This window comes from Ixodes scapularis, unplaced genomic scaffold (genome assembly GCF_016920785.2).
Source record: "Ixodes scapularis isolate PalLabHiFi unplaced genomic scaffold, ASM1692078v2 PGA_scaffold13__105_contigs__length_92229423, whole genome shotgun sequence".
Taxonomy (NCBI): Eukaryota; Metazoa; Arthropoda; class Arachnida; order Ixodida; family Ixodidae; genus Ixodes; species Ixodes scapularis.
Window position 1 is genome coordinate 22,940,478 of NW_024609839.1, and position 24,274 is coordinate 22,964,751.

General features: G+C 41.9%; 1 protein-coding gene across 1 annotated transcript in view; it reads right to left on the reverse strand.

Moving 5' to 3' along the window:
- Positions 1–2,518: 2,518 nt before the first annotated feature.
- Positions 2,519–24,274, reverse strand: part of LOC115332169 (neprilysin-11-like) — a 97,648-nt gene continuing 75,892 nt past the window's right edge. Inside the window, exons 16-20 of the mRNA XM_040216233.1 lie at positions 20,378–20,508; positions 17,904–17,969; positions 12,284–12,385; positions 6,774–6,850; positions 2,519–2,618 (exon numbers count right to left, since the gene is read on the reverse strand). Coding sequence (XP_040072167.1) covers positions 2,519–2,618; positions 6,774–6,850; positions 12,284–12,385; positions 17,904–17,969; positions 20,378–20,508 — 476 coding nt within the window. The remainder of the gene's footprint in view (positions 2,619–6,773; positions 6,851–12,283; positions 12,386–17,903; positions 17,970–20,377; positions 20,509–24,274) is intronic.

Here is a 24,274-nt window from a genome sequence, read left to right on the forward strand (position 1 = left end):
CGGAGGGAAATTATGAAATGACCGAGAACGAAACGAGGTTCACGGGGGTACCTTATATGGGCTGTGCATAAAAAAAAAAAAAAACTGTGGGCCCTATAAAGAAAACCCTTCCCTACTGAAAAAAAAAAAACATTTTGCAGCTATATGAAAGTAAACGGTTCCATACCGGTAACAGTTTAACCATACCGGCCACCAGTTTGTCAAAGGGGTCGCTCGTATGGCTCAAAGGGCTTTTCCGTATGAGCCATAACGGTCGCGCATTTGGGCAAACAGGTCACTTCTTGGGCAAACGGGTCAGTTGTCTGGGCAAATGGGTGACTCGTTTCGGCAAAGTTTTCGCACGTTTGCTCAAACCAGTGACCATGCATGTTGCACAGACGGGTGACCAATGACCGGCAAGCTGTACCGGTTTAATCAAACGGCTCTCCGGAGCCCATTTAATACTGAACGTACAGATCAGGGGATATGGGCACGCCAGTTTCAGCTGTGGCAGGCTATTTCGGGTAAGCCGGAAGCGCCAGTTCATCGATCTACAATCGTCCGCGTAATGCAAGTAATTACATTTATATTTTGATTGCGATGATGTTCGCTTATGCTGCAACAACAATCAACAATTTTTTTTTTTTACGTAAACATGCGACGTTGCTCAGCCGATATTTTTGACAGAACTTTAAAACTCTGGCGTTCTTCGTTGCATCAATTTACTTATTCAGTTCGAATTTCTCTCGCAGAGGGCTCTGGACACCGTTTCGCGTCAATTCAAGACGCAGCGAAAGTAGCGCGTGAACACGTGGTTGCACGAGCATCGAGCATTGCGAAAGCAGGCCCGCTGTTGCAGCAGTCAAATTACAAGCTCGCGCTGGGTGCTTTTTTCGCTCGGGCCCAAGCCGAGCTTCTGGCCGGCGCGCGCCATTTCCACCGTTTGTGCGCGCTGAAAAAATTCGCCTGCTTTCCGAGGCTGCAAACGCGGCGCGGTCAGCTTTCTGTGGAAATCCCAAGACAGCAGGAAAGCGCGTGTACAGCGATTGGTGCACGTCTCGCCTCGCATTGACTGCAAAAAAGAAACTAACCGCGAGTTTTTTAGTTTTTTTTATCTTTTCTTTTTGTAAAAAGCTGGGGGGTGTCCCGGTGTCCTGGGCCTTCATCTCGCCCCCTCCCTCCTCTCTGGTCAGCCCTGTCACGTGACCCGGGAGAGGGGGGCGGCAGCCGCTTTTGTTTTTTGTCTGCTTATTGTCCTGTGCAGTTCGAAATTCGTTCGTCCTACCTGCTTCGATCCGTCGCCTTTTCTTGCGGTCTTATTAGGATGTCTCTCGACAACTTATTGGATGAGCACCAAAGCTATCAGTGTTCGAAAAGTCCTACGCTTATATCGGCAACAAGCGATTCTGCGAAGAAGTCAGGAATTCTTGCGATTTGGTTTGGTTCGGCAAATGACAGCTTTTGCGCCACACCGTGCTGAAACTTCAAGGAGCCTTCCTTCTTGTTTTTATGTGTGTGCGGTTGTCCTGCATTGACTGTGTCGACAGATATTTTGCATTACATCTTTCAAGTCCGCTTTATTAGGGTAAGTGCACTGCAACTTACTTGTTGGCAACGATTGATCGTTCTACGCGTACTCTTCCAGATTATCTATAGAATTATGCAGCGTCTAATCTTGCGGCAGCCGGGAAAATAATTTCCCCCAGAGTCTGCCATTATAGTCTGAAATTATCTCGGCTGTATAAAAGCTTAGAGTGCCTCTTCACATTTCACAGATCGCTTGCACGTTTGTACTTGCTTACGGAATAAGTTGTAATAAACTTCTAGGTGAATTGAAAATCATCTCTTGTGTCTGTTTTCCTGCCCATTTGCAAGCACCTGCGCGAGCACGATTTTTTCCACATGTTTCCTCCAAGTTAGAAATAGGTCTATGAGTTTAAGATGACCAACATTCCAGACGATACCGATTTAGGGCTAGCGAATAATTTGCGAATCCGAATGGCGCGTTCACATATGTGGTCACGTGCCTGGTTGAGCGGGCACCCGTATCAAACGGGCACGGGCATCAAACGGGTACCCGTATCCCATAATCATGTTTGATCCAAACGGATACACAGGTTTGCCACCCATTTGATTCAAACTGGTCGATCAGTTTCCCACCCGTTTGAACTTCAAATGTTTTTTTTTTCTTTTTTGTCAGCAGGGTTGTTAGCTGCCGACATCTTCTTTGGGCCGCAAGCTGCGCCCAATGTGGGCTGCCCATGTAGGGCTCCTGTGGGTCTCCCGAGGAGAGCCCACTTTGCACTAATGGGGTATGTGCGCTCCTAGGTAGAGGTCCATTATCAGAATAACTAAGCAAATGCTAGTGCGTCGAAATATTCTTATAATAATTTTTAACGTTTAACAAACGCCGACTGTTTTCAGTAAGCTAGAACATGCTGAATAATCAATTGTAATGTAGTTATGTTTAAATAAAACGCTGAACACTCCGCTGTGTTCTTTCGTGTCTTTATTTTTCAATTCTCAATGAACATGTTTATTACCAGAGCACGCATTTTTGTCTTGGGTTCATCTTTCGATCGTTTCTGCAGCTGAAAGCGCTTGAAAATTCGACAGAGTTCATCAAAGCCACATTTACCCTGTAAATAAAAGAACAATGTTTTGCGCGAATTAGTATTAGAAAGCGTATACACCAGGACACGCGTTGAAAATAGTTTGCTACTATTAGTCTAGTGAACCATGTCACAGAAAGGTGCAAAATATTATCACCAACCATCAACGCTGTTAGCTTAAATTGGTAGAGTACGTTGGTATTTTGATTTGAACAATTGTGATAATATATAAATGTTAGTGGTTCCTTCTTACAAATTATTTTTAAGTAGTCAGCAACTCCAGGGGCCTGGCTATTCAAAAATCCTAAGTAATAAAAGGAACTTCTTTTTTTACCAGAAACAAGTTTTGGCTTTATTTTAAAATTCATGCTGATCGAATTATTCTTGTCTTGTTTTAATGCTTAACGTCGGTTGCGGCCCGATTCGCGCTGCTGCGAACGTCACCGCTCCTGCCGCGCTTTCCACGAAAGGGTACGCGACCGACCCATCGTGAGTCCAAACCGAAACTGATAAGAGCGTAGGGAACAGCCCGCAAAACAGACGAGGACCAAGAAACACACGTGGCGAGCGCTGCGGTCGTCATGTGTGTTTCTTCTTCGTCCTTGTCTGTTTTTTCTCGCTGGTTCCTACGATGAATTCCCACCAACGTGCCGCTCAACTATCCATTCTCCTATGATAGCTGGAAAGGTTGCCGCCATCTACGAGCGACGGCGGCAGCCATACTGGTTGTGTGCTTGCCGCCGTCGCTTATAGATGGCGGTAGCTGTTCAGAGGTGTTTTTGTCGACAAGTGTTTTGTACCGGACATGATCCTCAGGAACCTGCCCTTAACAGCTCCGGTAATAGACTGGCGCGGTTGGTGGCTGCCTTGTTCTGTATCAATCCCGTTTTTTTTCTTCTTCTCGTGTTTAAAAGTATTGTAAAACCAATGCGTCCTACGGCTTTTCGAAAAGAAAATCCGGACTTTATAGAAAAATACAAGTTTTTAGCCTAGTTATAATTCTGAGTCTTGTGGTTTCTGGTAAGTATTAACTACACTCTTAACGGCGTACCCTCTATGGCTACCTATAGACGAATTAAGCTTCTATTTTAGAAGTTACAAAGTCGTTCTTAAATGTTTCATACCATTTTCCGTTGCCTTAAAGATTAAAACCGCGATTATTTATTTATCCTTTTTTTTTGAGGGGGGGGGGGGGGGGTCTAGTATCAGATTTAGTGGTTACGCTGCGGTGGCAATCAGTTCGTCGAACGACGTTTCGTGGACCAATCGTTTCGTCGACAGTGCGATGTTTCATCGACAGATCATTTCGTGGAAACGAGCGCCCGCTCGTTTCATCGACAGACGTTGCGACGTTTCGTCGACAGCTCGCTATGCAGCTCCGCCAGCTGCGCCTCCGCGTGGCCCCTGCGCCTGCGCGGCGCGCAGTCTTCCGCTGGATGGATGGATGGATGAAAGACGGCCGACTGGGCCAAGAAGGGCGAACCAGTGCGTAGCCATCTTGGCCCACCAACTTAAACTATGTATATATTTTTTTTTTACCGATTACACTGATATCGGAACTAACGATTTGTATGGTTTCGCTCGCGTCTTCGCCCGAACCTTTGGGGAAGCGTTGCCGAAGCCGGAAAGTTTTGTTCGCGAACATTGTCCTTTATCAAATTAGATTCTTAAAACATTCAACATTCTGCGCTGCTCATGAGGGCTACGCTTTCCCCAACATGCCTGATCGACGCGCCTGTACGTCATCAAATGCAACCCTTCGCGGGCTGGCCGCCCGCACTGCGACTGTTTTGACGAAGTGGCAGGGTCGTTTCCAGAGAAAGTGTATCTTTCCGCGCGTCGCGTCTTTTGGTAGAATCTTCAAGAGCGTCCTGAATACTCCCCACGTCAAAATATAGAAAGTTCCCACGTCAAAACACTAAAGCTCCTAAAAAAAAAAGTTTGAAAGAAAAAACGAGGCCTGTTCGCGGTGCACACAGCTATTCTATCATTTTCGACGAAACGTCACAGTGTCGACGAAACGTGTGCCCATGAAACGTCTGTCCAGGAAAAGTTGTCCATGAAACGTAATTCCACGAAACGAGTTTCAACGAAATGATAGGGACCCGTTATGCTGCGACTCTTGTGTAACATTGGACAAGAACGGGAAACATATACACGATTGACACGATTGTTTCTTTTTGTTTCCTCCCGAAAAGATAACAATACCCCTGTCAGACGGGAAAGTAAGTGTCATTTTGATCGAGTGTCATTCACCGCTCGGCGAATCAGCTGGTGATCCTGGTTCTGCGCGTGGCGCGTGCACGCGCCGCGTGGCGCGTGCACGCGCCGCGTGGCGTGTAATACACGCGGATTGGCCTACTTGTAATGTCATTTTGCTTAAAATTCATTTAACGTGCCCGTCTGACAGGGATATTAGAAAGGAAAAGGGTGAGGGAAGGGCCAACACGTGCAAGAAGGAGACAGAATAGGAGGGAGAGTGAACACAACCGTTTTAGCTCAACGAATTCCGAAACTATAGAGACGTAACCTCACGTGACCAGACACTTTGGCGCCTTCACCCCTTCACTACCATCGCCACTGACACTTCAATTTCGGAGGGATTGCAATTGTGGCCGCGCGCGGCTGTTATGCATGCTTTCGGATCGGAACTCGTCGTCGCTGCTGTTTCATCTGGACTACTCTAAGACGACAAATCTTCACGAGGTATGCTTGACGTTTGGCTAGTGAGAAAAATGTTAATACTCGACGCAGTATTGAATCTACATCACAGCTTCGGTTCACGTTCCTATACCGAATGTTATTTTATGCAGCTTGGCTTTGAATCCGAGTTGATATGCCAAAGGCAAGAGTCGGCCCTCGTGGACGTCGGGATCAATGCAGTCAACATGTTTCCGGAAATGCACGGAAAGCGCTGTTTTTTCTCTGACGTTGAGCGACACCTGAAGCTAGCTGGAGCGAAGTACCTCTTGATCAACCATGTACGGTAGGTTTCAATACTCATTTTGTGCTTTGTCTTGCCCGATATTTCCATTATCAAGTTGAATACTTCTGATGTATATGATTTATGTAAGTAACAATATAACGCCTTAGGTTAGCAAAATAGTGAAGACTGGAACATTTATTACATGCAGGCAGACTATGTCGCCTTGTTCTACTTTTAACGAGAGACAAAATCCACATACTGTCAGACCAATATTGATAAACGATCAGCACACCAATGATTTGAAAAAATCCACAAGCTCGGCGAGGTAATTTCATTTTTGTCTGTTCATACCGCAGGCAGAGGTGCCAGACAAACCTCCTTTGTCTGTCCATCACATATACGCAACAGTTGAAAAGATTGTGATTTACGGCACAAAACAAGGACAACGTTCCACCGAGTTATTCGTGCACACTGTTGAAAGCCCTCGTGATCGCACTTGCGCAGCTGTTGATACTGCTCCAAAAACTGCTTTTGCACAAGAGCACTGCACCCCGACGGTTATAAACGGAAAACTGAAAGCATTGCTGGTTAAGCTGGGGCAATGAAGACTTCTGTGACCTATGTCGAGCATTTTCATGCATTAAAAGATCATTCATTTTGGAACATCATTGTGAACGGGGCGTTTCATTTTTTTGTAATTATTTTAAGGCTTTGACAATAAAGAGAGTAGTTTTCAACATTTGTTGCATTATTTATGCTACCCAAGCTCATACTTTTATGTGGGATGTTCATATTCAGCAATCAGCGAGCCTATGTAAGCGTAAAAATGACAAGGGTCACAGTCAACTTTAAATGAGGGCCGATTATAGGGCGAGGGACGTGCTTCGTGTTTAATTTTGCTGCTAAAACCTATATTCAAGGAGGGTCTTAAATTGGCGAAAATGACTTTCTGAGAAGTATACATAAGTAGATAGTATATAAAAAGCGTACTTTGCATTTTTTCTGGTGTTTTTTCAAGAAAAGGGTGCATTGATAAGTGCACGCAGTCTTTACCGCATTTTTGTGGGGCTGGGCGGACTACTGCGTTGAGGGTAGTAGTGTTTGTGGTTACACTGTAACTCCCATATTAAAAGGTACAAATTTCCAAACACGTACCCTCTACTAAAGGTTACCCTTTTAAGAGTGTAATAATGAAATCTATTAGCAATGGTTCGTTTGAAGAGAAACTAGCTTTTAGCTAGTAGAAATTTGCTAACCTATGTCTCGGGACCGTGTGGGGGTCTGCACGAATAAACTGTATCCTTGCGTCCGTGGTCATTTTGTTGCAGAACATCTGTGACAAAAGAAGTTGGAATAACGTGTGTTTATAGAGGTAATACAGATTGACCAGAAAATAATATACATTATAGGGGTAAATTTAGTTCGCATGTTCGTTCCTGGACCTCAATTTTAGAATGTTTAAACTTTTAATAGGAGCTCAAAACAAGTTTCAGAGTTAAGAACTTCATAATTTTCAAGCATTGGGCTCAGACGCATTATTAAATTAGTAGCGTCAACAAACGTTTTGGCAAGGGTTCCGGATTGGGGACCTGTTGCAGACTCAATATTAAATTTAAGAAAGTAAACCAAAAAAACAACTGAATAAGCACTCATTTAACTGCAAAAATTTAAACTAGACAATAAATTCAAAAAGAAATGTAATTCATATACTTTGTTTTTTTAAATGAAATATTTTGACATTCACTAACTAGATTACAAAATAATTGTGACCATGAGATCTCACCAAACATAAATCAAATTGCATAGAAACTACGGCATATTCACACAGGACAGAATACTAATGAAAACGGTAGATCAGGAAAGAACAGTAAGCGTGAGACGCACGAAAACGCAAAAAAGTTTCTTTTTTTTTTTTTTTTTTTTTAGCTACGCAAATATGAATTAGGATACTACGAATAGTAACTCTGGTAATGACAGTGTACACTAAATAATATACCCATAAACTGGCGTTCGGACACAATTTCCTAGGCATGTGGAGATAGTGTATTTAGAGTTTTAATGGAATTTGAAGCGAAGAGAGGTTTTGCCCAAATATTTTTTAATCGAATATAAAATAGTTTCTCTAAGTATTTCAAGTCGGCCATGCCTAAAGAAAAACCCATCTGAACTCGCAAAAGGTTATTCCGAAGCGACCCCTTGTTCATATCTAAGCTAAGCTAATTTTATTATAACTATATTTATTAAGTGTGACTTCGGAAAATTTGTTGCTTAAATGGGACTGGCAAGTAAACGATGTATTTCACATAAAATCAAAGCTATAATGATGCCCAGCTATACATATTCGAAAACTTATAAATGTTTTTTTTTTTTTTTTAGCGATGCGAATATTTTTAAATAAATCTAGAATTTCGAGACAAAAACAAAAAACAAAGAATTCCGAATGATGCTCGTAAGTGTTCTGGACATCTTTGCCTTACATATACTCTATCATAATAGCCACCGTTAAATTCTGAAAATTTTACTGTATTGCAATTATCAACATTCACGAATTTTCCGTTTCTTTTTCCATACACCACGCGAGCGCGTGCACCATCTCGTTTTGAAAGTGGGCTTTCCTCTTAAACTGCAATAATAGTACTTTTGGAAATGTTCATCGTGGCGAGTTAGCCCCGTTGGGCCCGCTTCTTACCGAGCACCGGATAACTGCGGAGAAGCAACACCCGCGGAAGCGAGCTCCCCGGATGTTACTTCTCCGCAGTGCATCGGTGCTCGGTAAGAATCGCGCCCAACGGGGCTCACTCGCCGCCATCAACACTTCGAGAAATACGAATATCTGAGTTCATCTCGAAGCGAATATCGAATACAGTATTAATCGACAATATTGAATATTCACACGACACCAATGTTTTTTCTAATCGTTTTTGATATCTTCGTTTGCGCTTTCCGTGCGTGTCGCGCCACCGATTTATTTTACGAGCCGTTGTTTTTTGCGTTGGTTCAGCGGGCCGCGGGCTGGGCGTCGTGGCAAAGACCGCAACCATCCCTGGGCTGCCCGGAACGCCTCCACGGGACGAACCTGGCCCGCGGGCAGGGTTCGGTAACCCCTGGTTAAGTGCAATAAAGAATAACTAGGCATTCTTTCGCCCGCATATGACCACAATTCTTTTCAGCAGCATGCAAAGTCTGAACTGTAGAGAAAGTGGCTGAAACCAATTTAACAACGTAAAAAAAGCACTCATATTCGCGAAATGTTCCTCCGTTCCTAAGCCATACATGGTGTTTCAACTAACTTGGGGACAAGAATAAAAAAACAAAGCTGGTGCACGCCATACGTGTTAAACTAACGCAGTATTTTGCGAAGTCCTACGTGCCGACAAAGTGAGGGAGAGGAGGAGATGCGAGGGTGCGGGGACGTCAGAACGTCGAGCTCTGATTGGAATGATTAGTTTTGTACAGCTAAAGCTAGCTGCCTGTCTCTCCACTGAGTCATTCCATGCCAAAAAAGACAGGGCAATTTTTATGTCTGGGATGTGTACAAAGAGTTCATATGTTTTTTTCTTAAAAAACCTAAAATCTAAAAAAATTTGTAAAAAAAAATGTTTTTTTTTTGCTGATGTCACGCTTTATATTTTTTGGAATTTTATTAAAACCCATGTGGTCAAGAAAAACATTGCCTAAAACAGTTTAGTGCCACACAAATTTAGGCGGCCGCCTAATTACTTAATAATATTTCCTATTTTAGACCAAAATCCAAACATGGAAATACGCCATTTTTAGTCGAAATGGAACAGAACCTTTTTTTTCTTTTTTAAATTATTTTAGTTAATCTGAAGTTGGGTGTTTGTTAAGACATTCTTTGTCTTTATTCTTTTAAAACTGATAAATGAATTGCGTGTATTAAATTTTTAAACCCTTGTTTTGTTGCGTTTTAAATAAATGGCAAAATCTCCAGTTTGCGCCGAAACAGCCATATTTGAGAGCCAGAAAAAAGCACTTTTGGCAGTGATACCCACAACTTTTGAAATAGCCAAAATATTAATTCCTTCTCATATGTTCAACCACAGACTCCTATACACTGACAAAGTCCGGCACGAGAAGCGGCCGGCTAAATGCCGGATAACGGATGAAAGGAGAGCCACGTGACTGGCGCCTCGCTGCGGCAAGACGCCGAAACCCGCTTCTCCCGAGGTAAGAAGTGTGTTTCGGGTCCTCGGCCGCTACAAAAGCTGTGTGCTGACGTCCAGGTTTCCCGAGAAAATGCCCTTTGATGCTTTGTGCTACCAGATCCTCGCGCTCCAAATCTGCGACCGAGCACTCTATGGCTCCGTCATCGAAGTGCCAGGCTTTCTGAGTATAGAGGAGGCTAGTGTCCAACATATATAAAAGCAGTTTGTTGTTGCTGAGGCGTGCCCGCCTCGTAGGCGGCACACGCCGGCGTTCGCCAGCGAGGCATCAACGGTACGCGACGCCGCAGCGAGGTCTTTAACGCTCTCATCAACACAGGATTTATTCAATTGAAGTGGACGTTATTCTCACTCCCATGCGTCCGTGTCCTCTTTACGTTACCTAATGATATTAGCGTCTTACTTCTACTCTACCGCTGCTCAGGTAACTGCCGACGAACGCAGGCCGCCATCGTCTACTTTCCAAATTTGGAAATGTACACTGCGCTCTTTCACTTATTCATACCGCTCTCCCTTTTTAACGCTTCAGTAGGAGGGGTAAAACATAAACTCAAAGCCCATGCTCAGATGAATAAGAAAAAAAGTCAGCAACGTCGGCAGTTCTCCCACAGCACTGCAGCACAAAAGGCACACGAGAATTTGTACCGAAAGCGACAGAAGTTTGGAGGCATCTTTATCCGAATTAATGTTTTTCGTACATATTACAGACAGGAAAAATTTACCGTGTCTCCTTTGGCATGAAATGACCACACTGCACGGGTTCCATTGCGAGAGAAAATCGCCGGACCCTGGCGTTCCGCGTTCTAAGCAGACAAAGGCTGCCTGTCTCTACCGCACTCGTCGAGCACCTTAGAAAGCCAAAGGCCGGCCTCCGGCGTTTGGTTCTTGCTTTCGAATGCGTTCGACGAGCAGAGTGGAGACAAAGGCGGCTGGCTTTAGGTGTACCCGCTAACCAATCCAACCAGAGCTCGGCATTCTCACGTGCCCTTAGCGCTCTCGCCTCCTCATCTTCCTAAGTTTCTCGGCGCAATTGGGCAAGCTAATATATGTTTTACAATACGTTAAATTGACAAATTAACATTGATTGACTAGCTGTTTTTTTGTAAAAGAATAGCATGTGCACAAAACCACCAATACAAAGTTGCTGTGCATGTTAAAACATACCATTGTGTCGTTGCCGTGAAAGAAGCCTTAGTGTCCCTAGTAGTTTAAAACATAAGAAAATGCGCTCGATAAAAAAAAAGAAAGCTCACGTGAATAAGATCACTAGCATCACAATTTCTCTACCGGGTAGCCAAGTAGGAAACTTATTGAAAGAACGGACAAGCAGAGAGAAAGCGGAGAGGATACGAAGGAAAGTGCGCAAACACCTCACAGATTTATTGTGAGGGATACAACTATACTAGGGAATGTCGAGATTGACAAACAAGAAAGATATGGAAAGTATATATTTAAAAAATAGCCCATCAATGTGACAGCCATTGCCATTCCTTGCTATCATTGAGTAAGAAACCAGTATCATTCCTAGCCAACACATACAATTAGTGATTTTGGCCGGCCTGGAATTTTTTTTTTATTTCATTGGATTTCCAACTTTGTTGTTTTTCTTTCTCTTTTGTTTAGCATAACTCAATCGTGTCTTACAATTTTTTTTCTTTTTATCAAGCATTTGTGTTTTATTTATAATGCCTCGTCTTCATCTTTCTTTAGCAATACATCAGTTGGGAGTAAGCGACCTGTCCTTCGTGTTCCCTTTATTTCTTCTCTGCTTGTGCGCTGTTTTAATATGGGGTCTACCTACCAACTAACTCAACTTTCCGCGTTAGTATGGTAAAATATAACCTTTCCTTTAAATCTCGTCCAATTTTCCTAAAGTTCGATAGCATCAAACACAAGTCTACCTTGATGAAAACGATTCGGTCGCACATCAGTCACCTAGCCGTGTTTGAAAATTGTGTTTCTCGTTCATCTTCCATCTTCCCCTTCTCCGAGAAGTATTATCTTTATTCTTGGCCAGCTCGCTTGCAGCTTTGCATTATTTGCATTAACATCATAACCTTGAAAGGCAGGCCGGACCGTTCCCCCATGTTGGTGTTAGACTGGTGGTAGCTGATAAAATCCGTTTGTTCTACAGGTGTCTAACTCCTGGTTAGATCATTGAGTAGAGCGCTCCACTGGAAATGGAAAGGCTCCTTGTTCGATACCAGGACCAGGCGGATTTTTTCAGTCGCACACGAATCACACATAGCTGTGTTTGGAGGTTTGTGTTTGTCCTTTGTCCCACTCGCTCCCCTTCTCAGAGATTATTATTGCTCTTATTATATGGTGGAATGTTTCTCATGGCACCCTGGAACACTTTTCTTAAAAATATTTTGCAAATAACATAATTTAAACATTTAGCTGATTAATTTGTGTTAATTAGCCAATTTGAAGCATAACAAAAATATCTTGACTTGCTCTATAGAACTGGGAACAATACTGTGTTTGCTTGACACGCCAGAGAGTCACAATATTTTAAAGCCTTCGCGAAATAGCTGACACACCCGGTAGTTTTAAAGTCAAAGTCGAATATTTTGGCTTACACTTCCAAATGAAATAAAAAAGAGCTGCTCTGCAGTGTATTTCTCAAGTCCAGGTAGCTTCACTCGGCTTGCAGGAGTCCGCGTTAGGGCCGTTTGCAGAGCCTGTAACGTCATCCATAATATTCATTAAAGTGAGCAGTTATCGCTATTTTCCGAAGCATTGTGTAGCGCGTTTGCAGATCATGTTCTCTCACAGAGGTGAAGTATTATGTTAATTAGCCATATAAATGATTTAAAGAGGTGCTAGCGGTTAAACAGCGATATAAGCAGGTTCTAGCGTATTACTTGAATCAAAAAAATCAATTGTTGCCTGCAATCCCAACTGAAACATGCTTAAAATGTATATTAGTTTCAGGAACACACAAAGTGTAGCGCAACAATCCCTTTTTTTTCTAACCCGAGCCTACGTTGCTAGAACTTGCGCATAAAAATAGCTATACATGAAAAAGAAAGATTTTACAAACAGGTAATTGAGCTAGAATATACAAAGCATTCGGAGCTCATGATTCATTATTATCTTATATTTTTTTGCAGTGTCAGTAATAAACTATCACCAAACTTACACTTGCCCTTCATGCACTTCTAATAAAAAAAAATGTTAACACAATTATGATGAACAAAACTTAGTGCCTTACAAATTTTCAGCTTTAATTAGTTCGATAGTAAGAAGTTTATTTGAAGTAAAAGGTATTCTATTTCGTTTTAAATTTAAGCAATTTGCAAGATGGGTGTATAAAAAATTACATTAGTACAGAGATCCCCAAACTCAATGCCGCCACGGGGTTATCCGGTTTTGGAACATTGTTCTATTTCTGCGTCTAACAGCCAAACTACGTAACAACGTGGTGAAGGTTTGGCTCTCCATTCACAACCCAGCCCGGGGAAAACATTCCAGCTTTTGCAGTGACCACTTTAGCTTTTGAATAGCCGGCAATAAAGAACTATTTCTGGTTGTTTAGTGGTGGCTGTACCTTTGATAAGCACTGTACTATCGCAGACAAAATGAGCTCGAACAGTTTTTCATACTCATCTGGCTTACCTGCAAGCTGTTTTTGTTTTACTGAGCTGTGGTCGTAACTGGGAATAGTATGTGACGTACAGGTACTTTACCTGTGACTATTTAATAAATGGAGATATAAGATTTACTTTGGGGACCGCAGACGTACACAGAATTGCGGGTTCAGTGGTTTCAACTCGTGTTTTGCGCGGAGGTAGATTCACGAAAAAAAATTAAATGCTTTTGCTTTAAAAAAAACAAAAAAACGTGATGTCATCTAAAATAATGGCGTAGTAAAAAGAACTCATGAGTCGCAAGAAACTAAGCGGTAAATTTGGTGTCCACCGAAACTCCGAAGTCGTGTTTGGGCCCATAGTGTCGCGCCGCGTTGTCGACCTCTCAGTAGTGTCAGCGTCATAAACTGGCATCCCTAGTGGCCCGTGTGCATCATCTCGTACTTCGCTACTCTTGATTCGGAAAGTGCGAACGCCTTCACTGGCGCCACTTGATACGCTCCCATTAGAGCTGCCGAAGATCACAGGTTTACCTTCATATGAATCGCCAGAAATACAATAGGCCTGCACACAATAATCTTGAACTATTTTGCCATTTAGAGTTTTCTGGTGGCAGCAAGACGACGGCTCGCTGAAGTTCATGGTTGCTTTTGAATATTTACCATGCCAATATCGATCAAACGTTCGCCGTACAACGTGCTGCAGTCGAGGCATGATAGATCGTGAGCGTTGCTAATTGATAATCACGTGTTCGTTTAGACAGGAGCGGGAGTTCCGTCGCGAAATGGAACAATTTAGAAAAAAAATATCGGGTCAAGCGGAAAACTAATTTAATTGAGCATTGTCTTGCTCCCTTGGCTGTCGATGATACACCAACGTAACTGTTTGGTTTTGCTATGCTCAAAATAATTTTTGACTGTACAATTATTTAGTCTTTTCACTGTGCATGCACCATAGATATCTCATAGGCTAATCTAAAATTTCATGCATATCTTGAAGCTTATAAGGCGATCAGAATTGTTGTCCAGAAGGTTGTTCTATTTTATGTGATATCATTTATTCTCTGACATAGGAGCTTAGATAAAAGACAAACCAGTGTAAGAAAATCGACATATAATAAAAAAACATATCGTGTCCTTATCACTTCTACATAATTTAACTGTTTAGTAAGTCTTTGCCAATAAATGCTGTGAGAAAGTGTCGAAGAATAATATTAAGCCAAAATAAATGGCGACGACCCATAGATTTACATCTCCGTCAAAACTTTAAAAATATATAGTCAAACAAAAGCCTATATATCTCAAAACCATATATGACATCTGAGATTGCCGCTATTTTAGACGATGCTAGCTAAGATATCTTCATATTGAACAAAACAAAATAAATAAAAAATAAACTGTTCAAAAAAATCTTAAAAGTCGTGCAGTTAGAGTTTAGTCTTGTATACAAATTTGTTTTTCCTGTTAAAATAATTTCAACTCAAACTACAAATCCTGAGCGCTTGTTCCATTGAACATATTTAAGATTTCATTTGCAATATAATTTATGCCATAACTTTGAAGGTTACAAATGGCATTATCCTTTAAACTAGTTTAACTATTGTCAGGTCTGTACCATTTTTTTTTAATAATTAAAAAAAAACTTGGGCGACGTTTAAGCTTCTCCTTTAAAGAGTGGAACGCGATGGCATTATCAGGCCCTGTTTGCATAGCCTTCCCATTCGCCGTGCAACCGTGCGTTGCACGGCGTGTCTGGCCCGCAGCCGAAGGGTCGTGGGTTCGAATCCCGGCTAAATTTCTTATATTACATTTTTAAGGGAAATTATTTACTTTATAAAGTGAAATAATTTGAGACATGCGGCGGCCTTTAATTCCCATTACATGTCAAATTTTAACCACTTTCATTTCACGCGTGACGTCATGTGAGCGTTGTGGGTTGTATGAAATTCCCGCGCCAGGTCATGGGGCTGTGACGTCATGACCCTATCGACCAATAAGGATTTTGGCGTCAAGCCACCGAAGCCGGCGCGACACAAGCTCCTTAATCCTATCGCGTTCATATGAAGTTTGTATATTTGTTTTCCTAACTTATTGTAGTTAAAAAAATGGAAGCCGTTTACAATTCCCTGTAACGCCGGTTAGAGCGCAGCTCTTGAGGAGGAAGATGGAAGCGTACTGAGGGATAGGTGACTCCTTGAGGTCACGTGACCTAAGGGGGCCCGCGTGACGTCAGGGGGGTCACGTGACCTCGGGGGTCGCGTGACTTCAGGGGGTCACGTGACCTCAGGGGGGTCACATGGCCTCAGTGAGGTCACGTGGCCTCAGTGGGTTCACGTGGCCTGAGGGGGTCACGTGGCCTCAGGGGGTTACGTGATCTGAGGCGGGTCAAGTGACCTGAGGGGGGTCACGTGACCTGAGGGGGGTCACGTGACCTGAGGGGGGTCACGTGACCTGAGGGGGGTCACGTGACCTGAGGGGGGTCACATGACCTGAGGGGGTCACTTGACCTGAGGGGGTCACGTGACCTGAGGGGAGTCACGTGACCTATGGGGGTCACGTGGCCTCAGTGGGGTCACGTAGCCTGAGGGGGTCACGTGGCCTCAGGGAGTTACGTGATCTGAGGCGGGTCAAGTGACCTGAGGGGGGGACACGTGACTTGAGGGGGGACACGTGACCTGAGGGGGGTCACGTGACCTGAGGGGGGTCACGTGACCTCAGGGGGTCACGTGACTTAAGGGGTCACGTGACCTGTGGGGGTCACGTGACCTTGCGGTTACGCCGACGCCGACGGCGACGCCGCTCAAGCCGGAAACGGGCCCCTAAGAGCTGCGCTGTAAAATACGTAGCAAGTTTTGCTGTTCTGCGAAATGTAAACAAGTCTGGTGTAACAAAAAATAGTCGCCCGAATCTCAAAATTTATATTTAATCAGTCAAAAATTCAAGAACTAAATTATGCCTCAAAAGTGATTTCACTATCGTTCTAGTCACGATCTGGACCGGAACAGATACTATCAAAAATATTTTTTAATCATCACCTTTTCTCGTTTCCTTTGAATTAAATCAACCATTTATAATTGTTATGTTTTGTATTCGAAGATAGATTTATTTAATAACAAGATAAGCGGCCGGCGAGGCGTCGGTCATCATGGCTGCCGTTCGTCTACCGTCCGTTGGTCGTGCCGCGCACGGCTTGGGCACGGTGGTGACGCGATAGGCAATGAGACGGTGACGCCATCTCCTAGCGGGCCGTGCAGTCTGCACACTACAATAATAATCAAAGCGTGTCCTTCTTCACACCTTTATTTTAATTATTTGTAGACTCGAGCTGTGAACATATTAAAATTTGACCAAATCAGGGAACGCGAAAGATCACCCTCTGAAAACGAGTGCGATCATACACAGGTGGTCTAGAGTGAAATGAACATAATTAACGTTTGTCCGTGGTCATGTATTCTTAGAGGATAATAACATGCTAGCGTAAACGCTATTGACGCGGAGTAGCATTTAATCTGCAACATTAGTCTTCTTCAAGATACTGGGCTGACCGTCGAACCACCCCTATATTCCACAAGCAGAATTGGCATTGTTAACCCTCTACTGGCAGATCAACAGTATTGTAGACCTAAAACAATTTACAAAACGAGAACCCTTCAAAATGCAAATCTGCAACTCTAAATTTAGTATTCTTGAGACACAAGTTCTTTATTAAATGTGATAAATATATTTAAAAATGTTGCAAGCTGATGCTAGAATAGCGAAAAACGCGTTCTTCGCCATTCTTTGGAGTCCTTCGTGTTGACCGCGTTCTGGCTGCAGTAGCGAAAAAAAAATTCAGTAGAAGATCAACATTTTGTAACCCTGTAGAACGTGCACATTGGATCCAAAATTTTGTTTTCAATTGTTCAATACCTCTGACATAGGCATATGTATATATCCTTAACTGGCAGATGAAAAATAAGTATTAACCATTTGTATATAGTTCAAATCAAAAAAAGAAAAATATTGCGGTAACTTTTAGTGTATGCATCTTTGTGTTGCAGAAAAGAAATAAACCATTTACACAAATTATTGACGCGTTCGTTCTTATCTAGCCAGTTGAAGGTTTAGGAGAAAAGCGTTTTTGCTGGTGGTCAGGGTATGAGGAAAGCACACCCAAGCATGCCCAGGGATAAAGCGCGAGCTTCTTTGTGCTTAGAGTGGAGTGCCCCGAAAGCGAATATAATAAATAAAACGCAAATGCAGCATGAATTCATTCTTTAAACAATGACATAGTTTGATCAATTACTCAATCAATTACAACACAGTCTAAATCAATTGAACCGCGTATCGGTGGAACTTACAATAGGCGTAAGTAATAAAAAAAAGAAGCAAACCACCACAGGAGGCCAACGTTTTATAAAAGAGGGAACTCGTGTCGTTCATTATTTTGTTTGTTTATTTATTTATTTTAGCAAGTAAATAAATTCCGATTTCTTTATTTATTTGCTCGATAATATTGTCTCTTTGTTCAGTACTTCGACATGGCATGAGAAAGAAAATTTGCCAAAATTGGCGCTTGCCTACAATTTTGTGGGCGTTAAGTGCACGAAGAAAGAAAACAAAAAAACTACCTTGTATGCGATCCTCATGCCGCCGTTGTCCGCAATATTTTCTCGCAAATTCCGCAACCCGTACAGCTGTAATAATAAATGCAAAGAAATTATATTGCCTTCTTCTAATTCGCATTATTGGTGTAGTATTTGCTATTTCTCTCCGAAATTCGCGAAATTGATATTGTACACAGAATACGTTCAGGGGGAAAGCATCCACTGTGGACAAGCGGTTTAAAATAAACAAATATAACTGAATCACAAACCAATAAAAAGCAGACACGTCATCAATCTCTGTCTTAAGTCAGTCTCTCTTACACAGTCGACCCAGAGCATGAGGCTTGGACGCCAAGTAAATACGAACATTATTTCAACCAATATTTCTGAAAGGTTTTTTTTATTGAAATAACGTCACTCGAGCAATACCACAATGATAATCAGAAACTAAAGGCTACCTTTCGTCGCCCACCTGGTACTAAAGTATCAGCGTCTTTCGCTGGCTTTCTTCTAAGTTATAATCTAGATCTCATCATTGGTCTCCTTTGGCATTACAGTCGCCCCAGAGAGACCTAAATTTCCCGTACTTGGTGCGGGAGTGCCTATTCCTTGTTAATAACATACAGTGTATTTATTTTTAGCCTCACCATTTTTTTAAATAAAGTAATAAAAGTAATATGAATGCGGTTTTAACCGCGTGTTTATATTGCTCGGCGGTCATTAGATAGAAATATAACCATCACTATTATCAAACTAAGTAAGTAAAAAGTTTTCTTTTTAATTTTTTATTACTTTAACTAGGATATATGTTTATGTTACAAACTTTAAGGTGGATGTATGCCTAGACGGATCCATTTTCTAGAATTCGCTTAACCAGCCCGTGTTCTAATATCTGTTCTCAAATTTAATACTTAACCAAATATATTTTCATTCAATCCTACAAGCCCCGCGAAAGTGGGTGCTATAGCCAAACTTCATTACATTGGCCTGAAAAAAGTGCTGAATTCGGGGACGAATATCGCAGAACACGAGCTGATTACGGGAATTCGACAAAGCAAAAATCTTGGTACACGAACGCCTAAAAGTTTGTAATATAAAGTTATATCCTTATTAAAGTAATTAAAAAAGCTTATTCGCAAATTTTAGTTAATTAGCTTGATAATAGTGATGGTTATATTACTAATATCCGCCAAGCCATATTAACAGAGTGCAAATCAGATTTACATAACTTCTTAACCTTTAATTAAATATTTTGGTGCAGCTAGAATAACACCCTGTATATAAACACAGAAAGTGTGTTTAGAAAACCGTCGTGTAAAATCGCACTACAAATACATGCAAGGCTCAATTAGCGTCACATTGAATGGGACTCACGGTACATTTACTTAAGAATAGTCAAGACCGTGGCGTCATGGCGGGATTGCGCTTTTGACTTCACGCCTAATTTGCTGTTATGAATTGCGCGTTTCCGACCTTTCTTTTACCTTCATTAATCCCACTATTGATTCAAATTTTCTTTAAAAATAATGCAGTTTGAAATCCGCTTAAGAAGGTAGATCTATTACCCGATGAATGGTGTGAATTTCTAAATCCAACAGATTGTTTCTTACATGGTGTTGGGTGTTAGATTAGTGCAGTCTTTACCTTGCATTTATAAGGTTTCGTGGAAAAGAAATGAAAAAAAATTACCGTCATGCTAGGTTGAATAATTAACTATAGATGTGTTAGTTAGCTTTAGAATCATTAGTCTCGGGGTCATGTTGCCATTGAAGTATTGACGGAAATTATTAATAGGGTAAGACCATTTGAGGAATCTACGGAAGCAAAGGTTTTTGAGATGTTAATGGATCAATGTTTGCGTTATTTTGCCGGATTTAAAAATTGCGCTTAAAAAGAGCGCATCAAGCCCTGCCCACACTATGCTTGGAAGAGTGACGTAGTTGTTTAGGTCACGTCGTCACTTGTGCTGTCGGCGCACCCTCCAAGCTCACGCTGCCGAGGTAGTAACAATATTATGGAAACGACCACGTCACTCTTCGCGCCAATATGGACGGGGATTGATGCACTATTTCTTTTGCGTAATTTTTTTCAGTCCTTAAAAAACGCGCAAGTTAGCTCACAAAAGTCTAAAAAACATTGCATTTTCACAAATTCTTTAGTTTGGTGTTACCTCTAATTGTAATTGGCTTTAATACTGCAATTCCGACATAACCCCTAGAGCCAATAATAAAAAAAGTTTACTGAGAGATCTTAGTTAAATAATCAACTTGCAGGGCAATTATTCCCTCATGTAGTATCCACCGAGCTTCCTAAGTATATGGTGAAGACAAGGGTCGTGACGCGTAACCCCCCTTAAAAAAAATTTCTTCGAATAAAAGACAAACACTGTATATTTCCGGTTTTAAAACATTTTTAAAGAGAGAAGAATGTGCGCATTTATCTAACAGTAGACTGAACTGAAATCTAGGCAATTTCTAGTATCATTGGAGACTACGTACCGGCATGCCAGCTTCTGTGTCTGTAATAGCACTGTATTGATTGGTGAAACAATGGGTCAGAGATGTGAATCTCTTCCGCACCTCGGGGCTCCACCAGTCGTGAAGCTTTCCAGTAGCGTCAAACTGGCTGCCTGTAAAAATGAACATTGTATCTAATCACATAGCATTCCTAGGAAGAGATGTATGTTTCTTTCAATGGACACTGGTACGCACTCAATGCTAAGATAATGTTGTCCCATTCCGCGATAGAAAAGAAGGAAAAGGAAGTGAACGAGGAAGAAGATTACGGCGTCGACCTAAAGATGTGAACGGACTTGGAGATGGCCCGAAAATGTCGCGGAGATTCTACAGCTTATAAGATGACGGTCAACAAGAGCCCAATGGTGAGCCCGCAGAATGAGAGGTAGCCTGGAACGGAAAACCTCAGAAAGGAAGGCGAAGGGGGAAGGGAGAGAAACCTTTGAAACATTTTTCTGACACTAAATATATTGAACGTCTCGAGCGTCTTGCTGCCGAGCGTCGTAGTTTGGTTCATTCATTTTGCGTGTTCACACTACCTCTGATTTTAAAATTTAGAAAGTGGAGACAGTTTGTCAATTTTCAGTAGTTTACTTTCATATAGTTGACGTAGTATTATGCTCATTGGGGTGTAAATTAGTTTTGTGTATATTGTATTATTTAAATGCCTGTTTATTGATTTTCTTCGGTAAACTTGAACAGTGTAGCCGCGTAATTTCTTATTGTGTTAAAAGGTTTCGTTCTTGGATATATTCGTAGCTTCTTATACAGACACCTTAAACGGTCCGTAGCATATTCTAAATAAATAATTAACAAAATAAACTGCGAAGCTCGATGGGATGTAGTTGAAGCGACGTAGGCGACTTTCGGCAGACACCAGAAAAGCCTCAAAATTATAGTTCACTTCTGGACCCATGCTCGGCCATCGCCAATGAAGGCGACTGGAAGACGCGACTTCGTCCAAGACCCTTGGCGCAGCGACGATTAAGCTACGGATGCCCGACATATGATCTCTAGAAGCATAACTGCGATGAACATCACAGAATAGTCTTGTAGTCCCATCAAAAACACTGTGCAATTCTTGAGAATTACAAAAAAATATATACTTGGGCGCTGTCCCTTTTTATTTTTGTTGAATATAAATTTTATGCATTCCGACAAATATGGTAATTTTTCTTCATTCAAGCGGTTGTGCTGAACCCGGAGAATGCAAACACACCCAGTTTAAGCGTGTGTTATTTCACCGTCTATACATTTCATGAATTTTACAGATTATTATCAACTCATAAGAGTGACTGCGTCTTTGTCTTGCGTTTGGCAGATCCCCCAAAATCTTTTGACTTTCTCAATATCACTGCCGCAATACAGTGCGATTTCGAAAAACGCAGCGTGCACCAACTTTTTTCAAGTTCTTGAAACAAGTTAAGCGAGAAACCCACTGGATTCAAAACTGCCATTACGATGTCGCATGGAAAGCCATCATTTCTTCACATTTCCAGACAGAGCCTCCTACGTCGTATGGAACTAGTACTGAAACGTAATTAATATAAATAAAAAAATAATTATAATTATAATAAGAAATAATAATATTACATGTTTATTGTACGGACACATAAAACCTGGTACAGACACGGGTTCAACAAAGCCATTTAGGGCTTGCATGATTAACACCACCTTGATTAGCATCCTGCTCGTGAAGTCAAAGAGAAAATCACAATTGTTAACATAATTTTTTTTTTCAGATACACTTTAGTACAAAAAGTTAATTTAATAGAATTCCTCACAGTATGCGACACTTAACTACAATCAAACATTGTATGGCTTTTGTGGCCGAAACCCAGCCCCCAGCGAAGGTTGGAGCGTCGGAACTACTTCATGTCATAGCAGTGATTTCACAACCTAACAGTTACTTCGATGTGATTCACCGTCACCATAAAAAAGGGGGAAAAAACTCTTTATGCACATTGAAAAAAAAGGATGAAGTAATGTTTAAAAATGTCCAGGGATTCAGCAACAAAAACAAAAGCCGGTGGTGACACACATAAATAATAAAGTAGGAAGTATGGTTTAAAATGTACAGAAGTTAAAGTCTATGCAGGTGGAGTTACCAAAACAAAGACAAAGTAGATATCGTAGGGGACGTTTAAGGTTCCAGCACATAAAATCGTATCTGTCTTCTACCAAAATTTATTGACACCTAGGTACTTCAAAGCCAGCTGTACGTCTTAGTGATCGAGATGCAATGTGATGAACTTTAAAATTGTCACTGCAGAAATATTTTAAAACAACAGTTTCCGTAAACAGAGCTTGACATAAGGGAAAATTCAATGTAGATATTGGTTCCTCTTCGATGTCGGCATCTGAGCTGTTTACGATATTTTTAAATGTTGATGTTGACAACACACAGTGGGGATCAGAAGGATGAGCAGCCCGATTCTGACGATGAATGGTCTGAAGAGTCTTGGGGTCCCCACGAGTTGAACATGGTACGAGCATCCAGTACACTGCCAAAGTTCATAGTCAGCTTAAAGATTGAAGGTAAAAAGCTGAATTTTGAAGTCGACCCTGGAGCGGCGTGCTCCATAGTAAGCGAAGCTAGCTATTGTCGTTTGTGGCCGAGGGAGCCCATAGCTCTCAGCAAGAAAACTCTTACCCTCCGCACATGTTCAAGAAGAGACTTGCTGGTGTTTCGAACAGCGAGTGTGCACGTCAGACAGAAATCTAAATACTAAATTTTGCCTTTAGTCGTGACACAATGCACAGGCTGCAGCCTCCTAAACAGAGACTGGTTTAAAAAGTTGATGACATGGGTTAGTGGGATTCATCATCTGGGCAGCGGTGGCAGCATTGAAAGCGTTTTCACGAGACAGGAGGAGGTACTGGACGCCAAGATCACGGGGCGCAAGGGTCCACCAGTGAGTTTGGAACTAAAAGAAAGCGCCACTCCACTTTTTTTTTTTTTTCAAAGCACGACCCGTGTTTTTTGAAGTGCGCGCCGCGGTGAAAGCCGAACAGAGAAGTCTCCAGAGTAAAGGTATCTTGAAACCGATGAAGCACTCCAAAAGGCCTCATCCATAATAGTTGAACGGACAAAAAGACGGAACCATCCGGTTATATTGAGATTACCGGAACAAGGTAAAAAAAGAAGCGAATGTTGCAGTATACACTATGCCAAAAGTTTCAGAAATTCTATAAAAACTACAAGGAGATTATACCCTACGCCAACAATCTCAGAAATCATAACAAATCTGCAAGGAGGAACGCTGCTTTCTACCAGGGACCCTACTCAAGCGTATCAGCAACTACAGATGACAACGGTGAGAGCGAACGTGTTAACAATACATGATAAAAGGTCTTAACAAGATAACGATAATAACTTTTAAAATCGAAGCTGCTCCAGCGATCTTCCAGCGATTCAAGAAAAAAGTGCTGGCGGGAATCCCGGGAATCGGGGTGTATCTTGACGACGTCAGCGGGGAAACCGCAACAGAACAGTTGACTCAACTGGAGACGGTACTGACACGACTAGCAGAAGCTGGATTTCGACTCAAAAAATGCAATTGTCGTTTTTCGGTTGAATAAGGCCAGTCAATACCTTGGACACAACATAGATGCTGCTGGGATACACCCAACTGATGAAGAATTGAAAGCTATCAAAGAAATGCCAGAACCAACATATCGAGACAAGCTGGAGTCGTTGTTTGAACATTTAGCGCTTTATGGCCGCTTGGTGGCAAACAAGGCAACAGTTAAAAAAAATTTCTGTACTCAGTGCTGGATAAAGACGTCCCAGGGCGTTGACAGGAAAAGCGTTGCCGTGTTTTTCGGCACCTAAAACATATTACTGCGCGGCGCACGGTTCTTGCGCAGTGTGACCAG